This window comes from Aethalodelphis obliquidens, unplaced genomic scaffold, assembly GCF_003676395.1.
Source record: "Aethalodelphis obliquidens isolate GAN/ISIS:26980383/991018 unplaced genomic scaffold, ASM367639v1 scaffold16, whole genome shotgun sequence".
Classification (NCBI taxonomy): Eukaryota; Metazoa; Chordata; class Mammalia; order Artiodactyla; family Delphinidae; genus Aethalodelphis; species Aethalodelphis obliquidens.
This window is the reverse complement of record NW_020837960.1, coordinates 22,658,176-22,677,113: the sequence shown is the minus strand read 5'-3', so window position 1 is coordinate 22,677,113 and position 18,938 is coordinate 22,658,176. Positions and strand designations below refer to the sequence as shown.

General features: G+C 43.7%; 1 protein-coding gene across 2 annotated transcripts in view; it reads right to left on the bottom strand.

Annotated features, from left to right (window-relative positions):
• DCLK1 (doublecortin like kinase 1) overlaps nt 1–18,938 on the bottom strand; it is a 324,314-nt gene that overhangs the window by 137,604 nt on the left and 167,772 nt on the right. For both annotated transcript variants that reach the window (XM_027116519.1, XM_027116518.1), the window contains exon 4: nt 18,331–18,430. In XM_027116519.1, the coding sequence (XP_026972320.1) occupies nt 18,331–18,430 (100 nt within the window). The remainder of the gene's footprint in view (nt 1–18,330; nt 18,431–18,938) is intronic.

Here is an 18,938-nt window from a genome sequence, read left to right as displayed (position 1 = left end):
TGTGTGTGTGTGTGTGTGTGTGTGTGTGTGTGTGTGTGTGTGTGTGTACCCACATGCATGGATGCAGGTGTAAGTTCTTGAAACCTGGATCCATGGACGAGTTTTGAGGATATATAAGTTCTTGAAACTGAAGGCGTGTGTGTGTGTGTGTGTGTGTGTGTGTGTGTGTGTGTGTGTGTGTGTGTACCCACATGCATGGATGCAGGTGTATACATACCTGTGCATGAAACTGTTTATTTTTCTGGAGTAGCATCTGTACCTCTCATTAAGGTCTCATGAAGGAGCATATTCCCCAGAAGATTAAAAATCAATGATTCAGACCAGGGCTCAGCAAACTGGAGCCTGCAAGCCACACCTGGCCACAGCCTGATCTTACAAATAAAGTTTTATTAGAACACAGCCCCACCTGTGTATTTCCGTATTGTCTGTGGCTGCTTCCACGCAACAACAGTAGAGCTGAGGGGTTGCAACAAAGACCATATGGCTTGTTAAACCTAAGATATTTACCATCTGCCTCTTTATGGAAGAAGGTGCTGATCCCCCATTTAGACAATATTTTTAGAATCATGCACGACACTTGGGCAGTTGCTTGAGAATAATTTACCATCCAAATCCAAAGGTGAGCAAATAGAATCAAAGTTTCCCTGCCCTGATTAGCAAGTTCATAGACTAGTTGATGTGCTATAGCCTGGCCCTCCTGTCCCCCTTAGAGGCCTACTAGGCAGAGGAGTGGCCAAGAGCAAGACGAGCGAGAATTCTTCCAAGGGGACCCTGCCACGGGCGGCCCGGGCCAAGCTTCCTTTGCAAACTGCTAGAGAAGAGACAGTTAAGCAAGAGAATCACCATCACTCTAAATAATTCAAAGACAGAGTCCTGCTGCTGGCTACAAACCAAAAACGAGAAATTATATAATTACCCGCAGTGCATTTAAAGGACTATATAAAATATGCTAACGCTCTCACCACGTTAAGGCCAAACTGCAGAAACGATGCCATCTATCAACTGGCCTATAAGATCAGTCCAAATAAAGAGAAACATCCTAAGGGTATTTTCTAATATAATACTATCAGTGAGTCTGATAGAAAACTTTTCTTGGGCCTCAGATTAAGAAAAAGTCTTACTCCGTTTTAATGTGTTTTAGGTTGCATATTTCCATTTTCAATGCATTTTTATCTTAATTTTATTATCTTCAAGTCAAGAATCTTTTTTGTGTATTTCTGGTTGTTCTGGATAGCTCTCATCACACCGATCTATTTGCTGGCAGATCGCATTTATGTATACGGACTTGAACACGTGCACTGAGTACAAAGCAATCAGACGCCATATAAATACAACCACGCGTGAACCTCAAGTCACGCAGCCTCATTCTGTTAGTGTCTTCCATGCTTGAAACCCCAAGAACGATATGCCTTACCTAAACGTGCAGTTTGTATGGGAAGCTAGGTGTGTGGAGTTAGGAGAGAGAGCTACACAGAGGCTCTTTCTTGCCCAGAGGGGGAGAAATATTTGCAAATCCAATCTTTTTTTTTTCTTTTTTTAATCTTTAAAAAATCTTTATCGGAGTATAATGGCTTCACAATACTGTGTTAGTGTCTGTTGCACAGCAAAGCGAATCAGCCATGTGCATACACATGTCCCCATATCCCCTCCCTCCTGAGCCTCCCTCCCACCCTCCCTATCCCACCCCTCTAGGTCATCGCAAAGCACGGGCCGATCTCCCTGTGCTATGCTGCTGCTTTCATGTCGGGGACCCTCGGGAGCCTTATTCTACGCAGCAGGGCACCGTGACACGCTGGAACTTCTGAGCCTTCCTCTTTGGGTTGCCACGTGGCCCTCATACAATTTTCCAATCTGAGTTGATTAAGCACTGCTGCCTACCATGGATGGCCTCTTTCTGTGAGTTGGTGGTGGCAAAACATTTCATCATAAATTAGTATCTCCTACATTCATTCACATATTGTTCAGATAAACGTCTGTGAAACAGTTCAAAATGAAGATCTAAAACCTGTTCCACTTTAATCAAGAGATGAGGGTTTCTACGCACCTAATAATAATAGTATCAAACCGTAATATTTATCTATTACATTACAACTCTGCAACATGATTTTCACCCACATCACCTCATTTAATCCTCATGGCAACGTTTCACGACTGGCCCCACTTCTGTCTCCATCTGACCAGTGGACGCTGACTCAGAGAGGGTGAGTACTTTGTGCAGGGTCACACAGGTGACAAGGGCAGGAGCTGGTGGCGACCAGGACCCTCCTTCTCCAGGGCTGGTGCTCTTCTGAGGGGGACTTTGAGGCTGATGCGGACGCACTGCCAGACTGACTGCAAGCTCACATAATGGAACAAGCCCCAGACTGGACACCAGCAAGTCGGCTTCAAGCCTCATTCTAACACTAGCCTGCTGGTTGACTTTGGGCAGCTAACGTAATTCCCCTGGGCCTTGGCTTCCTCACATACAAAATCAAAGAACTGAGCAAGGCGTTCCCGAAGTTCTTCCAACTCCAGCAATTAGGAATTTTACTGAGTCAAAGTAGTCTCGTTCCCAAATGATCTGTCTGATGGGAATGTGCGTGGTGTGAAATGCGAAGTACACCCAACAAGCAGATGGAAGGGATTCTGCATGTTACGTGTTGTTAGGCGATTCGTGCCACAGGTCCCTCTCATTAGTACGGTTCACTAAGAGCTGACTGTCCGAACAGTTGTTAAAACATGTCTATGACCCCTGTGCAGAAATCAGATTTCAAGATGGGAGTGTGAACTGGCAGGAGCCAGCCTGCCTCTCCTGAGTTGGGGGCTAGTCAATTTGCCTTTCTCTGTTTGCAAAGAACCAAAGTCTTTGAGAAACTCTTTTTTTCCTTCCTGTGCTTGTTTTCTCCTTATTATAAGTGGTTGGTATTGTTACTGTTACAGAATTAACATGGATCTTTTCCCAGGATCTGGACACAGCTCACGTTGTATAATTTAAAAAAAAATGTATCTGGTCTTCTTCCTGGGCTCCTGGGAGGGAATCTCTAAACCCCAAGAATTTCCCAAGTGATAGGAGTGTCCCTGTCACTCTTGCCCCTTCGAATCACACCTGAGTTTACGCTAATGAGATGACTCAAGATGGGGGCTGGTCACACCAAGAAAACCAACCATGTGATGTGAGGGTGGGGACTTTGAGTCACGTGATATCTTCCTGATCTCCCAGGAGTGCGGAAGCTACACATGAGTTCAGTCATGTGGCTGGTGACGCAACCAACCAGGTCTGCGTGATGAAACCCCAGTAAAAACTCTGTCTATCAAGCTCAGTGGAGCTTCCGGGTTGGTGGACACACAAAAGTGCCGGGAAGGTTACATGTCCTGATTCCACAGGGAGAGGGTGTGGAAGCTCTACCTGTGGGACCCTCCCAGACCTCACCCTACGTGCCTCTTCATTTGTCTGTTCTTGATTTATATCCTTTGTAATAAAACTGTAATCATAAGTATAGCACTTCCCTGAGTTCTGTGTGTTCCACCAAACTATTGAACCTGTGGGCAATTTAAGAACCCTTCAACTGGTAGTCAGTCGGAAGTGTGGGTGGCCTGGGGACCCCTGAATTGGCAGCTGGCATCTGAAATTAGGGTGACCTTTCTGGGGACTGTGCCCTTAACCTGTGAATTCTGTGCTAACTCCAGGTAGTAAGGTCAGAATTGCAGTGCAGTCCTGCAGCCCCCCTGCCGCTACAGAGCTTGCAGGGCATCCATCAGGCACACGCCCAGCCCAGGCTCTTTGCACTAACTGTCCCCTTAGGATGGAGCATCCTTCCTCTCAGATCTTCATGCCTGGCTCTGCCACCTCCTCCAAGTCTGCTCAAATGTCACCTTCCTACTGAAGTATTCTCAAACTACAGTTGACCCTTGAACAACACGGATTTGAACTGCGTGGGTTCACTTATACATGGATTTTTTTCAATAAACACAGTACCTATATTTTCACTTTACAGATCTTTAAATTAACTAAGTGTGGGGAAAAGTTTGTGTTTGATTAGAGATCACAATATGCGGAATCAAAAGAACTAGAGTTTGCGTCCTGATTCTAACCAAACTGTTTCGGTGTCCTGCCCTTGGCTGAGTCAAATTTCAACTGCTTTGGTTTTGAGGCAGAGAAAGCAGGACACATATTTTCAGCCATGTAGGGGTTGGTGCCCTTGAGCCCCGTGTCGTTCAAGGTCAACTGTACATTATTTACAGTTGTGCCCCCATCCACATCCTCCCACACACCCCACACACTTCCTTCCCTTCCCTACCTCATTCTTCTTCACAGCACCTACCTTCTGATACTCCATGCAATTTGCTTATGATTTTGCTTATTATCAATAAATACCTTCCTCTCCCAGAATATAAACTCCATGTGGGCAAAAGTTTTTCTCTCTTTAGTTCACTGCTATATATCTACTGCTCAGAATGGGGCCTGGCACATAGTAGATATTCCCTAAATATTAGTAGAACCTAGACCTATATGCATACACACATACATGATAAAGATCAAGATCCTTGACATAATAAATTGAATTCATATTAATTGTCTCTAAACCCTCCTACACTTAGTTTATTCACCTACCCTACATTTCATATTTGGGAAACCCATTGTATATAGAAAAATTTTACATCTCGCTTGAGGAAGAAGAAACGACAGGACTCACTTTTCCGTAGGTTTTTAAAGCTAATCATAATGTAAACTAATCTTCTGACTTCGAACGGGACGCTCAGAATCATTCTGCTGAAAGGCAGTCAAGCGTGAATGAACAACAGAAAAGTTATTAAAACAAAGATTTAGCTACGGTTGAGGGGCAAACCTACAAAAGAAGACATTTTGTATTTTCCCGAGATAATCACCTCAAAAGCTTTACCACCTCAGTTCTCAGTAGTTGGGCAGGGAGTTCTGTGGTCCTACCGGAGAAACGACTCAGCTGTCATACTGGTGGGAAGTTCCACAAGTGAACAAGAGACCGTCACTGAACCAGTGGGCCCTGGTGTAAATTAGCAACTAAACTAAAGGTAGAGATTGATGTTGTCTTGGATCAAAAGGATGCCAGCTTTCCCCCTGACCGTCTGACAATGAAGGGTTTTCCTTCATGCACTCCCCTTCCCTGCACTTAGAGGTGTGGATTCATTTGGCTCCATTGCTGGCATTTCTTGACAAGGTTGCTGAGTTTTTTTGGCTTTGTTCTGATGATTTGACAAGATTCTTTTTTTTTTTTTTTGCGGTACGCGGGCCTCTCACTGCTGTGGCCTCTCCCGTTGTGGAGCACAGCCTCGTGCAGGCTCAGCAGCCATGGCTCACGGACCCAGCCACTCCGCGGCATGTGGGATCTTCCCGGACCGGGGCACGAACCCGTGTCCCCTGCATCGGCAGGTGGACTCCCAACCACTGCGCCACCAGGGAAGCCCTTGACAAGATTCTTATGAATTTAGAGAAACCCTTCTTCAGATCTGTTTGAAGTCTCCAAGAAAAGAGGGACTCCTGATTTCACAATGACTCTGTCTATTGAAACATGAAGACAGGTCACTCACACAATCATGTTTTTGACTAAGAGCTTTATCCATTTGCTTATTTTCCAGATCCATCGAGACAGAATATCTAGCTTTAGGCAGCAAAGAATCATATAATATCAGGATCTTATTATATTTTAGTTATTCCAAACACTTACAATAGTGAAAATCTGTAAAGACAACCTATACCCACACACATATCAAATTATTAGCCAATCTTGAAACTTGATTTTAGAATTACCTTCACATCAAGTATTTTTCCACAGTAATTTTCACTTCATCTGCTTTCTGGTAAGTAGATATTTAACTTCCCAGAACTTTCTGTGGTGAAACCCCAAGAATGCTTGACCCACAGAAGGCTCTTAATACACTCTTGGTGTGGGAACTGAATTGGCAGATTTCAAACAGGAACAAAAGCCTGAGTACATATGCCCTGTGGACCCATGTTAAGAGGAGAGTCCTAACTATACCCTCCTGTACTCAGGGGTATGTGTGGGTCCAGTGCCGGGGACCAAAGAACCTGCTGTCCTTCTCTGCAGGACTGAGGCTGGCCTGCCATTGCCACCCCTGAGGAAACATATGAAGGTTACTGTAGCTTTTCATTTCTTTTTCTTTTTTTGTCTGAGAGTTTGCAGGCAGCTATGCTACTGGTGGTCTATAGCTAAAAAATCCCCTAGCAGCATAACGTAGTTGGGAAGAGCAGGGGCCTGGAAACCAGGAAGACCTTATTTCAACTCTGTCTTCTGCCATTATTTATCCACAGGCAGAATTTGGATGTTGAAGGCCCTTAAATGGCCAGAATTAATGACTAACATTAATAAGATGTTGGCTGGCATGAATACAATTAAAGTACTGGACGGAGGTTCAAATATGCAATTAGCGAAGGAGAACGTGGCTTGACATCACGTCAGAAGCCCCAGAGAATTCAGCCACAAGATAACCATGAGCCTGCACTGTCTGACAACTATTTAAAGAAACCATCATCACTCTTAGGCTGCATCTGAACGAGTCTGATGCCTCTATTTAGTAAGTTTACATTCTCTACACTATTTGAAGCCCCCAAGGACTACTGCTTTCAGTTCTGGATTTATTTTAAGGAGGATATGGCTGACCATGAAGTATCCAGAGAAATGTAACTAGGATGGTGGCATGGTCTTAAGAGAGCATTGCCTAAGAAACCTGGAAAAAACAGCTCTGGGGAAGTATCGGGTCTCAGTCCTCAAGTATCTGAAGGGTTGACAGGTGGAGCAGATTCCTACACAGATTCAACCAACATTTCTTGGGCACTTACTATATTCAGGACACTGTGATAGGTCCTGCGTTATAGAAATTCATGACACACAGGACCAGTCTGAAGGCACTTGCGATTAAGTAAGATGAAATGCAAAGAGTCTGGGATCCCCGGTTTTCATACCAATTCTGTTCCCCACTAAGTATGTGACTTTAAGCAGTTTCTTATCTTAACTCGGCATTTTTTATTCATAGAGCAACACCACAGAGTTTTTCTGACAATTAAATGAGATAAATATCGATAAAAAGAATGAGAACTCAGTAACTGATTGGAACCGAGTAGATGGGGGAAGGCTTTACAAAAAGAGGCAACTTGTAAAGTGAACCTCAAAGGACAAGAGGGAGTTAATTCTGGGTGATACGGGAGAAAAGGAAGACAAGCATTCCAGGTGGATGGGCCAGTATGAGCAAAGGCAGAGATGTTGAGAATAAACAATTCTTTGGGGAGACCAGAAAGTAATACTGTGGCTGGAGTACAGAGGAAGAGTAAAGTGATGGTAACAGCTGGAAAGATACAACACAGCTGACTTATGAAGGCCCTAGAACGCCATGCCAAGGGGACCTGGGCGGTGGAGTGTCAGTCAAGTGAATTTAGGAGGGTCAATCTGTGTTCAAACATGGCTGGAGCCAGGAAAGCAAGTTAAAGAATCTTTATAAGTCTAAGCAAGAGATTACGAGGAACTGACCCAAGATAATGGCAATGACACTGGAAATCAGGGGGGCAACCTGCTGGATAGGAGGAGTGAAGGTGAGGGAAAGTAGAAGACAACTCCATGACTCACAGCCTTGTTAAGGAGAATACCGATGCCATTAACTAGCACAGGAAACCCAGAAGGAGAATAAAGGTGACCAAGAAACTGATGAGTTCAGCTGTGGGCTGTGTTGAATTTCAGGTGGCTGTGGAATAATCGTAAGGATGTTCATGATAGTTGGAAATCTGGTTCGGGAGCTCATGAGAGGAGTTGGGGTTAGAGATGTGGACTTGAGAGGAGGTACACTTAAGGAGTGTGTTGTCAAACATAAACAAACTTGGATCTGAACTCTAGTTAGTGTGAAAGGCTAAATTCACCAAATCTCCTTTAACTCTTCTGTCAAGAGTTAAAACTTGGGACTTCCCTGGTGGTCCAGTGGGTAAGACTCTGCATGCCCAATGCTGGGGGCCTGGGTTCAATCCCTGGTCAGGGAACTAGATCCCGCATGCATGCAGCAAGTAAGAAGTCCGCGTGCCACGACTAAGATCCAGCGCAGCCAAAATAAATAAATAAACACATGTTAAAAAAAAAAAAAAAAAACAGGGGCTTCCCTGGTGGTGCAGTGGTTGAGAGTCCACCTGCCGATGAAGGGACACAGGTTCGTGCCCCGATCCGGGAAGATCCCACATGCCGCGGAGCGGCTGGGCCCGTGAGCCATGGCCGCTGAGCCTGCGCGTCCGGAGCCTGTGCTCCGCAACGGGAGAGGTCACAACAGTGAGAGGCCCGCGTACCGCCAAAAAAAAAAAAAGAGGTAAAACTTGGGTTTTAACTCTTGACAGAAGAGTAAAGGAGATTTGGTGAACTTAGCCTTTCACACTAACAAGCTGTGTGGCCTTGGACAAATTATTTATCAGCAGAGGCTTAATTTCCTTAATTGTAAAATTGGGAAAATTATACATACTTCAAAGGCTTTGCTTATTGCATACCATCTGGTCGTCATTTGTCACTGTCACTGTTTACCATAACCATCATTGCTGAAACCATTAAGGTAGATGAACTTGGCTAGGAATAGAGAGTAATTAAGTAGAAGAAAAAGAGTTGAGGAATGAATCTTAGGGGACAATTATTAAGGGATATATGGCAGAAGAACAGACTTGAAAGAAGCTCAGGAATAGTCATGGAGGTGGGCAGAAGACCAGGACAGACCATGAAGGACAAGGGGGGAATCATAGAAGATATCAAATCCTTCAAAAAAAATAGGGGAGGGAAAAAAAAATGGAGAACATGGGATTTAGTGACGTGAAGGTTACCCTGTTTAGTGAACTACTACGTAAGCGGAGTGGAGGCAGTTACGAATGTAACAGGATTCAGAATGGGATTTTCATCCAGATTCCAAAGGGATGTGTATCAGATACCGAAGTGAGCTGTGAGCTGGATCAGCTTCTGGAAATGTCAAAGTAGATGTAAGCAAACAATTACAGGCCTTAGTCTTCTTACCCACTTTCAAAGGTATAAAAGGCTTAAGTTATTAGAGAGAAAGGGAATTTGTGAGATGGATTTCTTTAGAGAGAGCTGTGCTGTGAATACCCTAATTCCAAAAGAGGGGAGCTGCTTCCCTTCACCTCAGCTGGGGCTTCCCTGGGAGGACTGAAGAGCTTGGTCAGCGGCATCTGTGGATGGAGGGAAACAGCAGACTGGTGTTTGAGTGTCTGGCTTTCCCCCGAGAACTTCTGACAGAAGAGTAAAGGAGATTTGCTTGCAATGAATCGCTTATTGTTGGGGCAAAAGACATACGAGTGTTGCATTGGATCTGAGGGAGTGGGCTGGCATGAAGATAATTGAAATTCTTCCCTAGAGGCTCATCTGAGGCCAACAGGGAGAGCTTTGGAAAACAGGGACTGAGGGAGAAATATCCAAAGCTGGAAGAAACTGAACTGACCACATCAAAGAAGAGTTGAATGTTCCCAGTGAGTGTCCCTGAAGAACCCATGAAAACACCCATAAGAGAAGTTGGCTTCGTACAGCATCTGCTGGCCCCATCACGGCACAGCACAGTCATGTAGGAGCCTCCACCCCTTTCTCATCACGCTGCTCCTCTGCCCCCTTCCCTACTCCAACCCTGGAAGGAGCAATAACAACACGGGGGAGGAGAGTAAAGAGAAAGAAGGTTAGCAACCCCGATTTTTTTCCTTCAGAGAAAGAACTCCCTACATTGGGCCCCAGACAGGTAAGGACAAAGAACTCCAATGTGGAGTGACTACTGTGTGGGACTAGATATTTCCACTTCTGCGTTGAGATGGTGACTTGTAGCTAGGAGAGTCCATAACACTTTTTACTATCTTAGGAGGAAGCAGAAAAGTCTTGAGAGATCTGCCCAAGTGTCATTCAGTGGCAAGAGAAGAACTTTCACCACCATATAAATTTAAAAGATAGTGGAGGACAATTTTGTAAATGAAAGAATGAAAACATGATTCTTGTGTTTTCAGTGTACCATTTACCCAAAGGTGTAAAAAGTGAGTCAGGGTGAGTTGATGGAGGCTTCAAGGACAGTGATACTTTTTAAGCAGTTTGGCAGAGACAGAAAGAGTACTGTGATTTGATGAGATGATGGACAGCTCTTTTAGGATGGGGGAAATTTAGGCATGGCCATGAGTTGAGGAGAAAGAGACTGAAAAGCCAGGGTACAACAACAAATCTTCAAGAACAACAGGAAGGAAACGTTGATACGGCAAAGTCATCAATAAGAGAAAAGGCAAAGTCAAGAACACTATCATCCCCATTAGAAAGGAAGACTCTTCTTCCTTTGAAAGATGGGAGAAGGAGAGGAGAAGATGAGTGAAGAGTTAGGGACATTTTGGTCTGGAAGGAAAGGAAAATAAAATAGTTTACTGCGAATGACTTTGAACATCCTGATGGTCTAGAAGGAAAGCTCATCTTCTAAGAATGAAGGCAGTGGGTGGTTTTTATTGCTCTGGAGTGGGTGGTTTTTACTGCTCTGGAGGACAAAATTAAGACCACTGTTGCACAAGCTACAGTGAGATTTATTTGGGCTCAATGTAACACAGAACTTATTAAAAATCAGCACTACTGGACCGTGGAACTGGCCTTCTTATAAAGGTGTAAGTTGCTGGAACAGAGGGTTCTAGCTGGAGGTGGATGAACAAGTGTAAGGAGGGAGGGCGAACTCACAGGGCTCCAGGACTCTTAATGTACAGGATTTATTCTCAGTGTTATATTTTGTAGGTTTTCCCACGTGAACAAGTCAGGTATCACTGTTACTGAATACAATAAAGAGAAGTCCATGAGGACTGGAAGAGAAAGTATAAATAAAAGACTGCATATGTTTGTTATACAATGTCTTGCTTTCCTAAGGAGAAAATTATCTATTTGTAGCAAAGGAACTAGCTTGTACTTGAGTTAGAGTCTGTCTCCAAAGTATAATATGTCTCTATATGTCTCCAAAGTATCTATATGTCTCCACAGCTTGGCAGTGGGTTAAATTAGAAAACATCACTATGTTCCAGGAGACTTTATATTTATGCATGAGCTAAAATGTAGCCATGGTGGAGGAAGTCTCCAGAACCCCTTTAGTTTTTCCACAGCTAAGAGGCAAATGGGAACTTGCTGACAAGAGTAAAGCACGTTAGCCAATGGGCTCTCTGTTTGGAACTCATAAAAAACACACTAGATTTTCTATTCGAAAATGAAATGTCACAGAAACTTGGCAATTATTCAACAAGACAGTTATATTTTTTTTTTAAAATAAGAACTTTAAATTCCTAATGTCAACATCTACTGAACCAATAAAGTATTCCAGCATCAGGTGTCAGCATCTCAAAGAAATCTGCCCATAGATTCGATTTAAAGTAGCCACACTGTGCAATTAAAATTCAAATCTATAAAGAACTGTCAGTCTGTTGTGACCCATCAGATATTTCACCGCACTATTTCTCCAAAGAGATAAAATACACAAGAACAACAAGCAACAATTAATATTCTGAGTCAAAGTTCAGCATCTAAGATCCTTTGACATTTTTAGACATAAGCAATATTAAAAGTCATATGAGGGGGCTTCCCTGGTGGCGCAGTGGTTGAGGGTCCGCCTGCCAAGGCAGTGAGAGGCCCGCGTACCGCAAAAGAAAAAGTCATATGAAGGTCCTATTTCACGGAAGTGTTACTGTCTACAATTACTGGTGCCTAGAGCACTGCCTGCCACATGGTAAGTTAGTTTAGCTTACTGAATAAATGAATGGATACATGAAAAAATGAATGAATTTTCTTTTTTTTTTTTTTTTTTTGCGGTACGCGGGCCTCTTACTGTTGTGGCCTCTTCCGTTGCGGAGCACAGGCTCTGGACGCGCAGGCTCAGCGGCCATGGCTCACGGGCCCAGCCGCTCCACGGCATGTGGGATCTTCCCGGACCGGGGCACGAACCCGTGTCCCCTGCATCGGCAGGCAGACTCTCAACCACTGCGCCACCAGGGAAGCCCAAGAATGAATGAATTTTGTTAGCAGTAGCTCAAAAGCCACTTTGTGAGGAGGTCTCGTCAATCCAGACACTGAGCATCTTCCCGGTGTTCCCAACGACCTTGGGGTTTCTCAGCATCACCAGCCCCAGGACAGAGCAGCCGGCCATTAAAATTCCTTTGACCCAAATCAATGTGGACCTAAGGCCTGAGACTCCTAAACATTGTCAGTTTCAGAAGTCTGACTGGTTCTAAATGTGGTTTGGTTTAACCTTCCAGAGATTCCCTCCAGAAAAGAGTGGATGTCTTCAAAGGTCTCTTAATTTCCCCTTACCTCCATCACAGGAATAAAAGTTGAGAGTGGGAAAAAGCAACAGAAAATCACTTTTCTTGTTCTAAAGAGCACCAAAAGCAAATCCTGGTGACATCTGCCTCCAATTAAGCCCAACCAATGCATCGACGTGGCTGAGTCCAGCTGCAGTCCACCAGGAGGTATATTTCAGCTGAGGTGTCACTCACTAACATTATTCACTAAGTAATAAGGAACACAGTTTTGAACGTGCTTTGACATTTATTATCTCATTTGAGGTCCATTACAACCCAGGGGAAAAAAAAAAGGTGTTTTACAGAATAGGAAGCAGGCTTGGAGATGTAGAGACCACACAGCAAGTAGGACACGGAGCTTGGACTAGACCTTTGTCTTCTAATCCAGGGGTCCCCAACCGCCGGGCCATGGACCGGTAGCAGTCCGCGGCCTGCTAGGAACTGGGTCGCACAGCAGGAGGTGAGCGGCGGGCAAGCAATGGAAGCTCCATCTGCCGCTCCCCACTGCTCCCCACCGCTCCCCACCTCTCTTCACTGCTCCCCATCTCTCCCCACCGCTCCCCACCTCTTCCCACCACTCCCCACCGCTCTCCACTGCTCCCCATGGCTCCCCACCGCTCCCCACCGCTCACATTACCACCTGAACCATCCCCCCCACCCCCTGTCCGTGGAAAAATTTTCTTCCACGAAACCAGTCCCTGGGGCCAAAAAGGTTGGGGACCGCTGTTCTAACCCTGTCCCAATACTGTTTCTACTACACTAGGTTCTAACCCTATTTTCCTATCACCCAGAGTTGGGGAAAGCAATCAGTGGTGCAGGGCGCTTCTGCTTCATCTCATTCAGGACATGAGCCCTTGGAAAGTGGGCAGGATGAAATATTTCTAGAAACATTTATCAAGTGGATTCTGGGTACCTGACACCATGGGGGTCCATAAGAGAGGAAATATCCCTTCTAGAATCACATACCCCAAAAGAACACTATACTCCAGGTGGGTCTTCCTATTGCAGGAAAAAGCTGGACTGGCATTCCCCAGAGACAGGACCTGGTGTGTGTGTGGACACACACACTCAGTCTCCCCAAAGTCTTAGTGCAGTTTGAAACTTTCATAACTTCAAAAGTATAAATGCTACAAACGTAACAACAAACATCACGTGGAAGCTTAGTTATTCACCTTTCTTCTGTACTTTTATGCTAGACTTACTATACTTCTATACTAATTCTTGTGAAATTTGAGTAACACTTTTAATTTTTGTTTCAGTCAACATTTGCGATCTTCAATCAGAGGGGCTCTATGGTTTAATAATACGTGATATGCCTACAACAATACAGTAAATGAGCCATATCTCATTAAGAAGCCTGCAGTCCACTAAAAGCAATCTTCACATGTGCCCCTGTTGAAATACACGGCTCCTAACCACGCTTGTAGCACTGGCTTGTTTTTAAATTAAAAAAAAAAAAAAATCCCCAAAGCTCTACTTCCTGTCTATGCCAATTCAACTTTATCTTCCTAGATACAACCCATCCTGTTAAAATTCTGTGGATCCTCACCTGTCTTCTACCATATTAGTTCCCCTCCCAGATGATTTCACCCACACACCATCAACCTTCTCAAATGGGCATCTCTAACGATGCTAAACTATACAGAATCCAAGGAAGAACCTTGGGGTGTGACTCTCAGCCGACGAACAGCCCCTCCCTTCAGGGACCTTCTGGGGCCAATTCTAACAGAGATCTCTCCCAGCATATTCCACCTATAAATCAGTATTGACACTTTCTGGACGAGGCCGTTCAAGCAATTAAAAACACAACCACCTCTATCCTTCAGACCGTACATTTTCATCTTAGTCAAAGGGATTTCAAGAGGGGCTCTGTCAAGTCCATTGCTGAAATTCTCAGCCCATCCCTCTGGTCCCCCTGGTGAGTGATCCTACCTATGAAAGGTAAGGGGAGAGGCAGCCTTATCACAGCTCTGTTGTTTATGTATTCTAATTATGATAAAGCTATAACTGTGCAAATCGAAAGACAGGACAAAACAAACAAGGGAAGATGAGTTTACCTGTAACTCAAGTTCAAATAAAATCTGGACAACTCCAAACAATACTTGTCTCCCCCCAAAAAAGATATGTCAGAGACCCTGGTACCTGTGAATGTGACCTTATTCGAAATAGAATCTCTGCAGATGTAATCGTGTTAAGGTGAGGTCATACTGGATTAGGGTGAACCCTAATCCAATAACTGGTGTCCTGATAAGAAGAGGGACATTTGGACACACAGAGAAGCCCAAGTGAGGATGGAGGCAGAGGCGGGAGTGATGCTACAACAAGCCAGGGATACCAAGGATTAATGGCAACCATCCACAACTAGGAAGAGCACAGAAGGATTCTTCCCTAGAACCTTGGGGAGGAGCACAGCCCTTCCAATACTTTGATCTTGAACTTTTGGCCTCCAGAACTGTTAGAGAATCAATTTTTGTTGTTTTAAGCCACTGTGGTTCTTTGTTACAGCAGCCCTAGAAAGCAAATACAACACCTAAGCAAAAATATGTTAAGTTTGAAGTCATGCTTATTAACACTGGAATCAAGGACACTTGGGAATTGGTAAACAGAGAGGATGAACAGAAAGGACAAATACCATATGATCTCACTTATATGTGGAATCTAAAATATGACACAAATGAACTGATCTACGAAACGGAAACAGACTCACAGACATAGAGAACAGACTTGTGGTTGCCAAGGGGAAGGAGGGGGCGGGGGAGGGATGGAGTGGGAGTCTGGGATCAGCAGATGCAAGCTAGTATATAGAGAACGGATAAACACCAAGGTCCTACTGCATAGCACAGGGAACTATATTTAATATCCTGTGATAAACCATAATGAAAAAGAAAAAAGAATGTATACACACACACACACACATATATATATATAACTGAATCACTTTGCTGTACAGCAGAAATTAATACAACATTGTAAATCAACTATACTTCAATAAAAAAATTAAATTAAAATTTACAAAAAAGGACGGGTGAGGTTTAGATACCTGAGCAGGTGTCAGGCCTGGCAGGGGTGAAGTAAGTTGGTGAGGAAACTGGTCAGGTGAGTTTGAGGGTGTTGGATTTGAGGCTGGGGGGTGAACAGAAGGTGGCAGCCTGTGACAGGCTCCTCACCAAGGAGGTACTTATCCCTCCCAGGTAAGAGGTAGGCATTTCTCAACAAAATCCGCTCACTTTTTAATGGCAGCAAATCATAAATTCATCATTTTATCATCAATATACAAGCAAAACCATGTGAAGCTTCCTGTCTCCAATCTGGCATTTCCCCTGACTATGTTTCATCATTTCTAAATTAGACCACAAGCCACACAGGGGAAGGATCTGTTGGCCTGTCTTGTCTCTACATATAGTGCTGCATCCACCATGGTAGAAGGCGCTAAGAATCCAGTGATTGATGACGATATTGCTAAAATGGTTACATTCGGAGCTGGAAGAAGGAAGGCATTTTTTTCTTTCCATGTGAAAACAGGGGAGGAAGGAGGCTCCCCTGCAGTTTCTCATATGGATCTGGCTCTACTGTAGCCCCATGAAATAAATGTCTGTCATGGCAGAACGCCTCACTGCAAAGACCTTAAGAGCCATCTCCAGAAGCTTTCCCAGCAGTAATTAGGGGGATGTATTATTGCTAATCCTGAACACACTGGGAGCTGGGTTAATTTTGAGAGACAAAATAAAAGTGCTGCCCTGTGGCAAAGGACCACTTCTTGGCACCATTAAATCAAGCACAGCCCCGCGCCAGTACTAATTCAGTAGACTCCTGGGCCCCCTGCTGACGCTCCTTTTAGGAAGCTACTATGGAAGAGGCCAAATGAAGCCTCAACGTGCAAATACCATTTAGCAAGCACAAGTAAGCTGGGCTAAATCATGCTCAGAGCACGTAAGAAAAGATTCAAATGTTAATACATTAGCACCAGAACATGCCGTACAAGCAACAGGGAAATTGCAGCTGTCAACGTGTGAATTTAGTCTCAGGGTAGGTTCGTCCAAGGAAGTAAAAATCTCAATTTAGACTTCTTTCTACCCCCTCCCCCAATCCACGTGTTTCTCTGAGGATGGGGGAGGACACTGTTACTCAGCAAATGTATTTCACACCAAGAAATGCTTAGGGTATATTCATCTCAGGAAAGGATGTGAAGTTCTCACTTTCTCACTAAAATAGTTTGAAGTGGTCCTTCAAATGGCCAAGCCATATGTGATGGTCAATATCCCTTGATGCGTGTGTGTGCGTGCACACGTGTGCATGTGTGTGTATATATATATGCATTCCTATTAATAAGAAAGGTTTCTAAAGGGAGAGTACAGGGATTTTTCTGTTGTACTTTTCAGAAAGCCTGCCTGCCCACCATCGCAGATGAACACGAGTAGGCTGCAGCGTTCTGAGTTGAGAGCACACTGTCAAGAGGGAAAGCCCAGCACAAGGCCACACCAAGCAAGGCAGGGTCGGGGAGAAGCCCCAAGTCTACTTGGGGGCTGGGTAGAGATGGAGGGCTAGGGAACCCCAGGCCAACTCTGCTGATTTGAAACTGAGCTGTATTCCTGTTCGAGTCTGACAGGCTGCTTTCCGTATCAAAGCAACAAATGAAACTCTCATTTCAGAACGCATCTGGTCTCTCAGACCATTCTATCAGAAACAGCTATTTTCTTTAAATCGAAAGTCAAGGCAGTTTATTTTTCTCAAAACTGTGCTGCCGGCTCTTCTGCCTGACTCCTAACATTCAGTTGTTTTGCACAATGGCAAAGCTGCCTCATCCTGAAGAAGGCCCTCCCAGAGGACATTATATGTGTGACAGGTGTACATAAATCTGTGCCCCCAAGGACAGTCTATCAGAGATAAAGATGGAAGGTATTTAGAGGGAAAGAGACACCAAACCACTCTTCCAGTTAAGCCCTTTCAACCAAAATGACTTAAATCTCTTCAAGGGATATATCTATATAAACTTTTATTGGGCATTTAAAGTTTTTATGGTAAAGGGACAATCTCTCTTATTCTCATCCCTCCCTATATACCCTAAGTCACATTAAAATGACGAAATAATTGTAGTGTGTTTAAATACATGTAACTCTACGTGATACGTAGATACTCTACATGAATGTACATCAGCTGTATTGGAGCTCCAGTATTTCCCAGCCACTCACTCAAAAACTCACTGATTTAGATGCATTCATCTAAGCAAGAAATTCACTATCACGTCAAAAAGTATTTCCAACTAGCAACAGTTTGAATTGTCAATAAATATGTACTAGGTCCCTAATTAAACCAGAAGTAATATGATCAGGGAAAGGTCTCTGTTCAGGGCAATAATCTTCCCTGTGATGCTGTTAAGATTCTGAGATGATTTATGGTATCAGAAAACATCATCCTTGAAGTTACAACCTTTCACATTCATATGCTAAGATGCACCTTTTCCTCTTTATCAACTGTTCCTCCTCTAACAAATGTAAAAAGAAAATCACATTCCATTTTCAATGGAAGGGAGCTTCCCTCCTCTCTTTTGATCCTTCATAGATTCTAATGACATACAAACTCTGAAGCATTTAAAGGAAAAGGACACGAAACCATCTTTCTCAGTTAGGACCTAAAGGATAAAGGAGGCCGTGTGAAAGCTGAGTCTAGACACATACTCAACAATTTTATGTTACACATCTTTCAACTACGCATTTTGACAAAAATATATAATTAAAAATGTAGAAATCGGCACCATGATTTTTCTATAGAACATCAATTTAGTTATGAAATGGTTATAAATTAGCCACTGGTAATTTACCCTTTAAATGATTTAACCTTCCCAATGATCATTTCATCTGTTTTCTATATTAAAAAAAAAATCAAAGAAATTCAAGATATGGAAAAGCCATGTTGGTTGAGGATCTGAAACTGATTTGGTAGCTTTTGAGTTGACATAATCTTGGCCTGGTGCAGCTCATTTTGGAAAGCTGCCTCAAATTTCCCCTGGTTTTGAACTTTTTTTTTTTTTTCCTTACCACTTTCATCTAGCAAGAAATCATCCTGGTAACGGAACTTCTCCGGTCCACATGCAATAAAAATGTCATCGTCACCAAAGAAGTCCTGAAGGCACATCACCTACAAGAGAAAAGCATGGCACTCAGCAAGGGGTCAGCAGAACAGCAATTACAACAGTGCATCCCTGCAAGTGGACATCTGCATAAAGCCACTTCCCATCTAATGGAATCAACAGGGCAGCTTCTCCAGAGGAATTTCAAAAGAAGGTTGCAAGCATCTGTTACTAGTAAGAAACTTGTTCCGTTTCAGTGGTGCAGGAAGACGGGATAAGGAAAACAGAACCGGTAACTGTCACATTTATTACTTGATATATCAATAGGATATGAGGTAAGAACCCTTTATTTTCATAACAGAGAGGATGCAGCAACATGTGGAAAAAGGGGCGCTCCTTCACGCTTCCGAACGTAACAGTCCCTGATAGCAATAAAAGTCAGCATCTGATTTTAGCAACAAATACATTTTCTAGTAACTGATGCCATAGTTGCCATACACACGATGATCATTGGGGTAACAAACAGAGAAGAATAGTTATATCCTAACAAGAATATAACAATCTCCTTGAGACCCA